This window comes from Xenopus laevis, chromosome 8L, assembly GCF_017654675.1.
Source record: "Xenopus laevis strain J_2021 chromosome 8L, Xenopus_laevis_v10.1, whole genome shotgun sequence".
Taxonomy (NCBI): domain Eukaryota; kingdom Metazoa; phylum Chordata; class Amphibia; order Anura; family Pipidae; genus Xenopus; species Xenopus laevis.
This window is the reverse complement of record NC_054385.1, coordinates 24003823-24017422: the sequence shown is the minus strand read 5'-3', so window position 1 is coordinate 24017422 and position 13600 is coordinate 24003823. Positions and strand designations below refer to the sequence as shown.

Here is a 13600-nt window from a genome sequence, read left to right as displayed (position 1 = left end):
AAAACCTGCCGAATGTATAAGCCAATGGAAGAGGTCCAAGGATCAATTTGGTGATGTTTTTAGCCTTCCTGACATTCAAGTTCTTTTCAGAGAAAAAAACTCAAATCAAGTTTTTTTTTTATTCTAATCAAGTATTTATAATTTGAATCGAATTCAGGTTTCCGTGTCATTTAGTTTAGTTCGATCTTATTTAACAAATTTTGACTAGCCGAATTTTGAATTTATGGGAGTTTAAAAAAATTCACATGAATTCAAAACTCGACCATTGAAAAATGTCCCTCACGTCAACAAAGAGACTTACTTGTGGTAAGCATGGCAGAACGGCTTCAGAATAGCTAAAGATCTGTTTTGAGCCGCAATTTACTGTAGACTCCATGGGGTATATTTATCAAAGAGTGAAGTTAGAGATCACCACAGTCCACTATCGTGAAATACCGCCTCTCTCGATTTTTAAAGGCGTGTTCATCAAAGGGTGAACTTTCACACCGCCCTTGAATTAAAAACCAAAATAAAGTGTGTTTAGGTAATAGTAGATAGGGGTTTTACATTTTCTTGAATTTTAGAACTGCCTAAGCTTGTATTACATTGCATCCCTGATGCAGTGAGAATACTGAAGGATTCTCATACAGAAACCAGATACCAGGACACAGTCCCAATGTATCCAAATCCTAAGTCAGCAGAACGCCTACTACATGGGCCACCCCCTCCTTCTTATGCTCAATTTGAATGTCAAGAATTAGATAACATATTGAGTGCCACACAAAATGTCCTTTAGCTCAGGAGCCATAGCATGCCCTTGTGCTTGTCCTGCCCTGTGGGGATCTCATGTTTATTCATAGCCCCTGACTTGTATACCTTACTAGTTGCTCTGCTGACATAGTCTCTGTGTTTATAGAATCATTATAGCTTATGACACACCAGTTGTTAATGTTAGTGGACCAACTCATTTCTGTCCAGAATTAGAAGGCAGGGAGTGGTTTGATGCTTGGGGAGACCTTGCAAATAACATGTGGTTGTGGCACTTGGCGCTTGGCTCACAAATCTAATAAGGGAATCTTATGGTTTTACAGAGATGATTACATTCTTTAGCTAGGATTAATGAGTTTTTCTTTCAGACTTAGGGCAGTTTACGTAGCTGCGGGAAAATAAATGAAGTGCAACTTTCTGAGCTGCATAGAGGATTCTAATGCATCACGACACACACCTACTTTTCTGACCTTATTTGTTCCCTTTCTCTTTTTCTCCCTAAAAAGCAGTCAGATGGTTTGTGCCTGAATGTTCAAAATTTCCAATTTCCGCCATGATAGTACTTAAAGAGGAACTCCCCAAAAACATAACTTAAGCTTTTTGAAAAGTAAACATAATTTCAAGCAACTTTGCAATATACATAAGTAGGTAAATGTGATGGGTATATTAGGGGTTTCTGTGTTATGTTGGCCTCTTTATCAAATTTTGGTTTGGAAGCCGTTTCCCCTTTAAAGAGTAGAACTTTCCAGAAGTATGGGCATAAATCCATAGCCACAGACTTCAGACATACAGTATATAATATGTATAAACTATGTACAGGTTTTCTGGATAGCTGATGTTTTTGTAATTTGGATGTTCATACCTTAAGTCTACATGTCTTAGTTAGGATCAAGACTATGGGGGGGTTGTGGATGCACACCTAAGGCCAATTTCAAAAAGTATAAAGCCCTGTCTAAGTAATTCAAGTTAATATGCAAGTGCATGTAATTTTGAAACAGGGTTTTTTTGTTACAAAGTTATGATCATAATATTGATAAGCCACCATACCACGTCAAGGTAAAACCCCACATGGTGGTCCCTAACTTATTTATCTTTAGTCATAGTAAAAAAGGAATATTACCTCTCTGTAGTAACAATTCTTTATGTAAACATCTCCTGTGCTTTGGTTTCAAACTCTGTGCTAAATCCTCCCCCGCCAACTGCTAAGCAATTGTGGGGTTTTACCTTGACAATTATACTTTTTGAAATTGGCCTCAGGTGTGCATCCACAACCTCCCCATAGTTAGTTAGGATCAAGTACAAGAAAAAGGAAATACATTTTAAACATTTGGATTATTTGTATAAAATCCATCAGCGACGACCATTCTGTAATTCTGGATAACAGGTTTTCCATACCTGTACACACTGACAATGTATTTTTTCAGATATTTGCCTAATATTAGGTTATCCCCTAAAGGCATTTCTGTAAATTATTGAAGTAATAAGTGATAGGTTACTCCATCCAAGCAGAAAATTGCTATCAAACAGCAGAATAGTAAAATCTGATTGCTATGGGTTAATAGACAGAGTAAACCTCACAACTATTATTACTTTAACAGTGTTTTTTGCATATTGCACTCAACAATTTTGTGCCATTATCCAGAAACCCGTTATCCAGAAAGCTTGAATTACTGAAAGGCCATCCATTTTATCTAAATAATCCAAATTTTTAATGATTTCATTTTTCTCTGTAATAATAAAATAGTACCTTGTACGTGATCCAAACTAAGATATAATTCATCCTTGTTGGAAGCAAAACCAGCCTAATGGCTTTATTTAATGTTTACATGATTTTCTAGTAGACTTAAGGTATGAAGATCCAAATTACAGAAAGATCCATTATACGACAAACACTAGGTGACGAGCATTCTGGATAACAGGTCCCATACCTGTACCACAAATATGTTACAGGTAGTTCACCTTCGAAACACTTTTTCATCTGATTTGTTTTCATTTAGTACAAAAAAATTATTTTTAAAAATTGCTTTGTATTTAAATTTTTTTTTAATCTTCCTTTTTTAAGAATTTCTCGGTAAGCCAGGTTGGTGACTCTCTGAACTGTTGATTAATTATTCATTGGAGGTATAGCTTTCCTTTAAGAAACTTTATAAATAAAATTTAAATTTTGAACTGTGAAATAACAAATTTACTCAATATCCATTTGGAACTGTTTTTGAAATAACAAATTTACTCTTCCATATCCACCTTCAACATCCATCTCTTCTTCATCCTCTCATTATGCAGTCAGCATCAGATTTTGATTGATAGGTAGGTCTAATACATCTTTTGGGGGGCTCCCTTTCCTAGCAGACTCAACAACTCAACAACTCACTCTGGCACACATCCTACATGTTGAGAGAGCACATTTCTGGTTAGTTTGAAAGACTGAGCCCAAAAGATGTATTAGATCTTACTGTCCATCAAAGGTTGACTCCAACGCGAGCCTGAAGAGAGAATAAAGAGAAGACAGATCACTGAGAGAGATTTATTTCTGAAACAGTACAAAATTAAATTTATATATTTTGAAAGTTTCTTATTTCAGCAAGATGATGTTTATACTGGTATGGGACCCTCTATCCATAAATCCATTATCCAGAAAGCTCCAAATTATAGGACGGCCATTTCCCATAGACTACATTTTAATCAAATAATTCAAATTTGAATAAATTTTTTCCTTTTTCTCTGCAATGTGAAAACAATACCTTGTTCTGGACCCCAACTATAATTAATCCTTATTGGAGACAACTCAATTCTATTGAGTTTAAATAATGTTTAAATCATTTTTTAGTAGACTTACGGTATGGAGATCCAAATTAAAGAAAAGATCTCTTATCCAGAAAACCCAACCATTGTGGATAACAGGACCTATACCTGTATTAATTTTTTATTTTTTGAGTGCCCTCTTTAAAGGAGAAGGAAAGTAATTTTAATTTGGAAAGTAATTTTAATTTTCTTTCTCTACAATCATTATAAGTGCAGCATTATATTTGTTTAACAGTGTTTAACAGCAGCTCTTTTAGGAAAGGTTTGTTCATGTTTATTACTATGCAGCAGAGGGGACATTAGAGGGCACCCTCTATAGCAGGTCAGATACTTTGCCTTAGCCATGTGGAGCAGAGCTGGCCACTTCTCATCTTGTTTGTATATGGCAATAAGCTTTGTTCTTATTGGTTCAGGAATGTGACTGACAGTGTTGCTTCACAGAATGGTTATTTTATCTGTTTTGTGAAAAGAATGAATCATGTGCTATATTTTATCTGTTTTGTGGAAAGAATGAATCCTGTGCTATAAAATCTTGCTTTCTGTCACAAATATCTATTTTGTCAGTCAAATCTAGCTTGACATGCAGTAGTTAGTTACACTATTATATATTATGTGCAAGTTTTTTTTTACATAATTCATTCTGTAAGCAACTTTGCACATAAGTGTGTCCGTTACATGGAGGTTATACATTTGTGAGACAGATTGTTTGTTAAACTGTAAAGAATGGAGTTTATGATATAATGACATCCTTTTGTGCACTAACCAGATTTTGTTTTCATTCTTTAATAGAAATGTCTTTTGTATATTTTTTTTCTCTGTGTATGGTCACAAATTCTTATATAACATGAGAGACATTAATTCTGTGTATTAGGGATAGTTTTGTATACAGAATATATTTGGGACAAACAGCACCCCATATGATCATTCTTTTATATTTTTGTATTCTGGGGAGTTTTTGAATTCCCTTAATGTTTTAGACCTTATCCTTTTTATGGAAGTCTTTTCTATGAATCCACCAACTCTTTTGGCACTGCACATTCTCATGTTTCCCCTGAGCCTGCCACTTTCCAGAATTAGAGCATGACCTCTTTTTCCAACATTTCTGTTTCTCTGAAATGTTCATTTCCCATGGACTCTGTCAAATCCCTCAACATATTTCCAAGACCTGTAATACATGTTTTCCTGAAAATGCTACTGTAAAGGCAGCTTGGCGTGTTCTGAGCCATGTACGCAGCCTGATATTGTTCCACTCACGCCATCCACTGAATTCATGTAGAAAAGAACAAGTTGCTCTTTTCTTTATTGTAACAGATGACAGGCAGCAGCTTCAGTCCTACAAAAATATGAGTGGAAATAGGTATGTGTCTGCAAGCTCAATAATATTTCCTGTACCTGAAAAAACAAGAATTACAACACTGGTATAAATTATATATATGTGTTTGTAATGGCAGTATAATGGTTGTTTTTTTAAGTTTTTTCAAAGTTTCTTTTTCAGATAAATGGTAACCCTTTGAGCACAAACATGTTGTGCAACAGTTTGTCATTCAAAGGTTAAAGACACATAATTATGATTCCAGACAGTTTCAGTTTGGAGGGGGTGGGGGCAGAATTAATACCATATGGCTACTTTCATTGGTAGGTCATGAATGGCAGTCAGATTTTAGGTGGTTGTTGGTCTGTGTTGTCACTGTAATATACAAATTTATAGCTGTGCATCAAAGCAGATCCTTCTATGTTGTTGTGATGCTAGGCATATACTAGGCAAAAATTTGAGATCATGAGAAAAGCATACTCACTTTCTTTTCATTTGGAAGCTTATTTATCAAGCGGTGAACTGCAATTTTCATTCATTGCTAAATACACTTCTAAAAATCCCAAAGGAATGAACAGTGAGTGGGTAAGATTTCCATTGTAAACCCGAAGGGGGGGTGGTTAATTTATCAAGGTTCGAAATTGGATTTTTGCCATGTTACGATTTTTTTTGCACAAAAAATGAACAAATTTGAATTATTTTTAAAAACTCAAATGTTTAGTTTAACTGCAAAACTTTCACTTTCATGTAGTCAATGGGAGACAATAGGCAAAATTCAAACTATTTTTGTAATCAAGATATTTGACTTTTTTTTTGAGCTGGTAAACTCAGAAATTCAAGGTGTTTTTTTTTCCACAAATGTATTCAATAGAGTTTATTTTAATAAACAAGCAAACATTCGTTTTTTCAAGTTTTTTTTAGAAGTATGACAAAAATCTCAAATGTGATTTTTGAAAAATAAGCCCATAATTTCACATACTGATAAATCTACAAAGTGAAGCCCATGAAATGGACCCACACTGTTTCTGGTGAGACCAATTCTATAAATCAAAAAAGAAAAAAGTTAGCCATTTTTTGTGCTAACATGCTTCTCCCTGGTTCACTGGATTATTAAAAAAAAGACATCTTTGGGTCACTTTGAATGAGAACACAGGCACTGGTGTAAGGAAGATGGGGCAGACCCACACTGAGTAATAGTGGAAAAAAAGCCTCAGAAACATTAACAACCAACAGTATATAATATAAAAAGCCCTTTTAACACGTCAGGTAATTCTGAAATGGATGCCTGCTTAACAGGAACTGTAAAAACAAACCAGAATTCCCCCACAGATGTATTAAATTAGACCTCCAGAAAACCAAGGAAGATGCCTTGTGCGTCACTTGAGTTCTTTGTAGTGCTCCAGCTTCCTAGACCCAAATTCCTCATGCACAGCATGGAAGTTTATCTTTTTTAAATAAGAGAAGAAATAACCCAATGATGACACTGTTGGATGCCGAGGTTAAAACAGCAGAAGGTTAGAAGGAAGCTCATATCAGCGTGTAATGTAAGTACAATCCGAGATTGGATTTAGTTCACAGAGCTGTGCTGCATAATGAATTTTATTATATGCTCTCTGTCTGTAATGTATGTACCAGTATTTCTTCAACCCCCCTTCTATTTAACCATATACATTATTTGTCTACATCTTGTTTCGTTTTCCCTCTTCATAGAAAATTATCTGCACGGCTGGGCTGCAGTGGTATCCTCTCCCAGAAGAACTTCGCTGCATCAAAAGCTGTGAGGTAAATGTTTGTCTTTTTCACCTGTCGCAGTCAATAAATCAGTTGTGGCTGTAATGGAGATAACTCTTCAATAACTTTGCAGCGTTTGCCTGATAGGCCAGTAGCTGCATTACATTACATTATATTACATTACAAAACAAACGCGATTCACTTATAAAAATAAAATATCTTGATTTTTATTCATGAAGGCTTTGTGGGCCCAACATTTCCTGCACCCTATAGGAGCCCCACCATGGCGCTTTTATTCCTAGAACAGGAAGCTGGGAAGGAGGGGTGGAGAGGGCACAGCTCCTTTGAGCATCATAACTCAATAGCATGCAAGGAGGCCCAGCATTCTTGGAAATGATTATCAATTCATGGGATATTCTGTGAGGAATGAATACTGGTGTATGTTTTTGTTCTGCGTGCAAAAGCAGTGCAGAAGTTTGTGGGACCATTAGGATCAAACTTAAATTCACGGCTTATAAACAACAAAAATTCTTATAGAATGTGTATATAAATATATGTTTGTGTGTGTGTGTTTGATACATGCTGAAAGACAGTTTTAGCTGTTGTGCTGGAGCATACATATATGTTTATTTAAATATATATACACACACACAGGGTACGGGGTGTGTTATCCAGAAACCTGTTATCCAGAAAGCTCCGAATTACAGGAAGGCCATCTCCTATAGACCCCATTTTAATCAAATATTTCACATTTTTTTTAAAAAAAAAAAGGTCTCCAGATAATAATACCTGTGTTCTATTTTATAGAACAGTTATGGTTTATGTGCACTTCCAGTTTTGTATGTCTGCCGACTTGTTGATCTGTCTGATTCCTGCGCTAACTCATACAAGTCCATGAAAACTTGCAAAATGAAAGGGCCTCAAAAATAAAGACCCAACAGTTCTCTTCCAGGAAAAGTTTTTCATTCCACAAATGTATGCCATTTTATATGTTATAGCCTGAGATATGTGCTATATTCCTACACATAATTAGAAAGAAAGACAGAAAAGATAAGTTAGATATTTGTATCACTATGGCAGAAGGAGCAGTCATACTGCTTACTTTCCAAAGGTAAAATAAAATGGAAAGGAGGCCTACTTAAATAGTCATACACTTTTAATGCCAATAATACACTACTATAAATACAGTTATATGATCCTTTATTCAGAAATCTGTTATCCTGTCTCCCATAGGCTCCATTTTATCCAAATAATCAGTACCTTGTCCTTTATGCAAACTACAATATAATTAATCCATGTAAGCAAAACTAGCCTATTCGGTTTATTTCCCATGACAGTATCCCTTTAAATTATAGCATACAACTAAACTAAGAACACAGTTCCCACCTTACTAGTTTAAAAAATGACTGACTTCTCCTCTAATATAGCAATGAGCCAATAAAACTGAGTTGAAATCACAGTAACTAACTAAGAGAATTGTTAGATAATGGTCACTGACTGCACAATGGAGTTAATACACAGAAGCATAAATCTACATACAAAAGCAGTGCATGTGTGATCCAGAAATCTGTATAAATATTCACTTTAGAGTTTTCATATTAAGATCTTACACCTAGTCATTATAGGGTTACCTTCAAGCATAAAATAGACTACAAAATATAATTCTTAATGTTAATTTATATGCTATTACCAAAATTCATATAGGATGCAATGTTATTGCAGCCCCTTTTACTACCTGACACATGGAACTAGGGTTAGGCAGTAGAGTAACATGTGCAGGGTAAACCTATTTTTTTGAAATGGGTGTTGGCACAGCAGTACACTATTTGGATACTTCATTCATTAGATCAGCTCCTTTTATCTCCTCGCCTTTCCTATATGTCAGCTGGTCCACCACTAACTTTTCCACACCTGTAACTGTTTGATCGCACTGGGTGGGGTAGCAGAGAGTCACATTGTCAGACTGGGTGAACAGGGCCCACTGAGGCTGCCACCTTAAAGGGGTTGCTCACAGTTTACTTTGATGTAGAGAGTGATATTCTGAAAAAAAATGCTATTGGTTTTAATTTTTTTAATTATTTGTGGTTTTTGAGAGATTTGGCCATTTATTCAGCATCACTCAAGTTTGCAATGATGGCCAATTGAAAAGTTGCTTAGAATTAGCCATTCTATAACATACTAAAAGCAGGAAGGAGGAAGGCAGTGATCATTGGCCACACATTCTCACCCCACTGCATATGCCCTCTTACTTTCTAGGCCTGCAGATTTCAGCCCAAAATGAGGTTTGAGGTCTTGCAGACCCCAAGCCAGCAGGAAGGGAGCAAAGGAGCCGTCCTGTTTGAAAGGGACCCTGTCTGACCCTTGCCTTGGGTATTTTCCCGGCCCTGCCATTGAGTAAACAAACACTGAATTGAAGAGTTTACACACATTCACGCTAAGTAGAATATATAGGATGAATGTTTACTGGTATTTGTCTCTGATATCTGTGAATGCAAGAAAAGCTGGACTGTTTAAACAGTGTAAGGATACAATAGTTAGGCTATGGAGGATACACTGTTTAGAATTGTCTGCATAGAGCCTATTTAATGTACAGAGAATGGCTGGCATTTAAACTGTGGAATGATATGAATGTGTTGGATGGTTAGAATGCATAAGACAAAACAGCCCCTGTAGTGTTCTGTGGCTTGGCACAAGAATGATGTCAACATTGAAACTGGGCTATGCACACATTCATACATGCAATAACAAAGCAGGAAACACATTATCACAGTGTTACAGTTATATCACGAGGAGCTCCTGTCTGTAGCAGGAAGGAAGAAGCTTTAGCATATTTAAAAAGCATATGTAATATTACATAAAATGCTGCCAGTCGTAATATTTCATGACCCGTTATAGTTTTTCTTCACTTTTTTTTTTTTGTGTAGTGAGCTGTAGTAAGCAAATGTTAATCACAAAGTTTAATGATGTTTTCAAGTGTACGTATCATGGGCATCATTTTCTAAAGGGAGCAGATTGCTCAGTTCAATTTTTGAAAAAATCACAGCCCAGTCATTCCAGCTGCAGATTTTTAGACAATATTGCAAGCTCTTTAAAGGGATCCTGTCATCGGAAAAAATGTTTTTTTCAAAACGCATGAGTTAATAATGGTACTGAAATCCATTTCTCAAAAGAGCAAACAGATTTTTTTTATATTCAATTTTGAAATCTGACATGGGGCTAGACATTTTGTCAATTCCCCTGGTCATGTGACTTGTGCCTGCACTTTAGGAGAGAAATGCTTTCTGGCAGGCTGCTGTTTTTCCTTCTCAATGTAACTGAATGTGTCTCAGTGAGACATGGGTTTACTATTTAGTGTTGTTCTTAGATCTACCAGGCAGCTGTTATCTTGTGTTAATGAGCTGTTATCTGGTTACCTTTCCATTGTTCTTTTGTTTGGCTGCTGGGGGGGGGGGAAAGGGAGGGGGGGTGATATCACTCCAACTTGAAGTACAGCAGTATCTGGTTACCTTCCCATTGTTCTTTTGTTTGGCTGCTGGGGGGGGGGAAGGGAGGGGGGTGATATCACTCCAACTTGCAGTACAGCAGTAAAGTGTGATTGAAGTTTATCAGAGCACAAGTCACATGACTTGGGGCAGCTGGGAAATTGACAATATTTCTAGCCCCATGTCAGATTTCAAAATTGATTATAAAAAAATCTGTTTGCTCTTTTGAGAAATGGATTTCAGTGCAGAATTCTGCTGGAGCAGCACTATTAACTGATTCATTTTGAAAAAAATAGTGCACATTGACAGAATGCCAAAGGAAGGACTTTTGATCCTTGTGCTCAAAACAAAGGCAAAAGGATGTGCAAATAATATATATTGCCTGACACCCACTATGAATAAATGATACCTCTTGTTTTTTGTATAATCTATAATGTCATTATCACAGTGGTCCCAACACAAGCTTCTATTCAGCCTACAGTATAAACACAACAGTATGGGGCATATTTATTAAGGGTGACATCATATAATGTAATTATTAGGAAGATCAGAGTGGTCCCAATGCAAGTTTCTATTCAGCCTATGTTATAAACAGTATATAGGGGCATATTTATCAAGAGTTCAAATTTCGAATTTGAAAAACTTCTAAATTCGAATTATACAGACCGAAACCGAAACTAAGTGGAATTTTTTTTGTCCGAATAGGTCAGTTTTCGATCTAATAGGTCAATATTCAGCCGAATTTAAATCGGTCGAATCAAAGTAATTGCGAATTCGACCCCAAAAAAACCTTTGATTTTTCAAAGTCCACCAATTGACTTTAAATAGGTTCTAGGAAGTCCCCCATAGGCTAAAACAGCAATTCGGCGAATGGTGAATGGGCAAAGTCTAATTTTAAAAGAGATAGTACATGATAAATTTCGATATTCAAATTTTTTCAAATCAAATTTGGACTAATTCCTAGTCGAAGTACACAATAAATAACTCGAAATTCAAATTTTTTGAAATCAAAAATTCACCTCAACCTTTGACAAATCTGCCCCTATGTTTTGTCTACGTTTTTTTTTTCAACCAAATCCTTGTCCTAGGGGCACATTTACTAAGGGTCGAATATCGAGGGATATTCGACATCGAAGTACAATCCTTCGACTTTGAATATCGAACGATTCAAAGGATTTTAATCCATCGATCGAACGATTTTCCTTCTATCAGAAATTGCTTAGAAAGCTTATGGGGAAGGTCCCCATAGGCTAACATTGGTGCTTGGTATGTTGAATAGTCAAACGATTTTTAGTTTGAATCGTTTGTTTCGAAGTCGGATTCAAAGGTCGAAGTAGCCAATTCGATGGTCGAAGTAGCCAATTCGATGGTCGAAGTAGCCAAAAAAAACTTCGAAATTCGAAGTTTTTCGTCATTCTAATCATTAGCTCGAGCTAAGTAAATGTGCCCCCTAGTGTTCAAATTGTATCAACCATCTATTCATTTTGTGGAACAATTGCAAATATTTTATCAAGTATGACTATATTACTTCAACGCCTTGCCCTTCAAAGCTAATCAGCCTAACTATATGTAATACAAGTATGGGATCTATTAGAAGGGATGTTTTGGGACCTGTGCCATTCTCCATAATTTAGATCGCAATACCATAATTCTACATTTTATCTTTTTTTTATCTTTATCTATTTTGTTACAGATAAAAAGAAAATCATGAAAACATGTATATACATTTATACATTCAAATCCTAATTGATCGTTTCTTGAAAACATCATGTTTTACCTGTTTAGGAGTCCAGCTCACTTCTATGGTCCTAGAGAACTCCCATTATTTCTGTAGCATGCTCTTGAGTGACACCGCATTCATCGTCTTTCCACACATTTGCCATATCCGGAAAACCCAGAGCATTCTGGATAATAGCTGTAATTAGGGATGTCGCGGACTGTTCGCCCGCGAACTAATTTGCGCAAACATCGACTGTTCGCGTCCGCCGAATGTTCGCGAACGTCGCGCGACGTTCGCCAATTTGGGTTCGCCTTAGCTGGCGCTTATTTTTGACCTCTCACCCCAGACCAGCAGATACATGGCAGCCAATCAGGAAGCTCTCCCTCCTGGACCACCCCCACACCCCCTGGACCACTCCCCTTCCATATATAAACTGAAGCCCTGCAGCGTTTTTTCATTCTGCCTGTGTGTGCTTGGAAGAGCTAGTGTAGGGAGAGAGCTGTTGAGTGATTTGAGGGACAGTTGATAGTAACTTTGCTGGCTAGTAATCTACTTGATACTGCTCTGTATTGTAGGGACAGAACTCTGCAGGGATTTGAAGGACATTTTAGGTTAGGTAGCTTTGTTGGCTAGTAATCTACCTTCTACTACAGTGCTCTGTATGTAGCTGCTGTGGGCAGCTGTCCTGCTGCTGATCTCTCATCTGCTGACTGCTGCCTGTAACCCAATAGTCCTTGTAAGGACTGCTTTTATTTTCTTTTTTGTTTTTTTACTTTGCTACTGTAAGAGCCCAGTGCTATTAGTCTAGCTGTGTTGGGGAGTGGGACTGGTGTGCTGCTCCTAGTAGTTCAGCACCAACCAGAGTAATTTTTTTTTTTTAATATACATATATATATTATTTTATTTTACTTATCTTACTGTTCTTTAACGTGTCCAGTGCTGTTTGCTGTTCTTCATAGTAGTGCACCAACAGTAGTGCACTTGCAGGCATTGTTTGCCCAGTGTGTTCTTCAAACAACTGCCACCTAGCTGTGTGAGCTTGTTCACATTCTGTCTAAATATCAATAATAATACCGTCTCCAGAAACACCACCCGAGTGACGTTTTTCAAGCAGCAATAATATATTCCGTATCCACTGCTGTAGTGTATACGTTGACCTTGCAGACATTGTTTGCCCAGTGTGTTCTTCAAACAACTGCCGCCTAGCTGTGTGAGCTTGTTCACATTCTGTCTAAATATCAATAATAATACCGTCTCCAGAAACACCACCTGAGTGACGTTTTTCAAGCAGCAATAATATATTCCGTATCCACTGCTGTAGTGTATACGTTGACCTTGCAGACATTGTTTGCCCAGTGTGTTCTTCAAACAACTGCCGACTAGCTGTGTGAGCTTTTTCACATTCTGTCTAAATATCAATAATAATACCGTCTCCAGAAACACCACCTGAGTGACGTTTTTCAAGCAGCAATAATATATTCCGTATCCACTGCTGTAGTGTATACGTTGACCTTGCAGACATGGTTTGCCCAGTGTGTTCTTCAAACAACTACCGCCTAGCTGTGTGAGCTTGTTTACATTCTGTCTAAATATCAATAATAATACCGTCTCCAGAAACACCACCTGAGTGACGTTTTTCAAGCAGCAATAATATTTTCCGTATCCACTGCTGTAGTGTATACGTTGACCTTGCAGACATTGTTTGCCCAGTGTGTTCTTTAAACAACTGCCACCTAGCTGTGTGAGCTTGTTCACATTCTGTCTAAATATCAATAATAATACCGTCTCCAGAAACACCACCTGAGT

General features: G+C 36.9%; 1 protein-coding gene across 1 annotated transcript in view; it reads left to right on the top strand.

Moving 5' to 3' along the window:
• LOC108698294 (pappalysin-1) overlaps positions 1–13600 on the top strand; it is a 204755-nt gene that overhangs the window by 174197 nt on the left and 16958 nt on the right. Inside the window, exon 20 of the mRNA XM_018229682.2 lies at positions 6572–6643. Within this exon, the coding sequence (XP_018085171.1) occupies positions 6572–6643 (72 nt within the window). The remainder of the gene's footprint in view (positions 1–6571; positions 6644–13600) is intronic.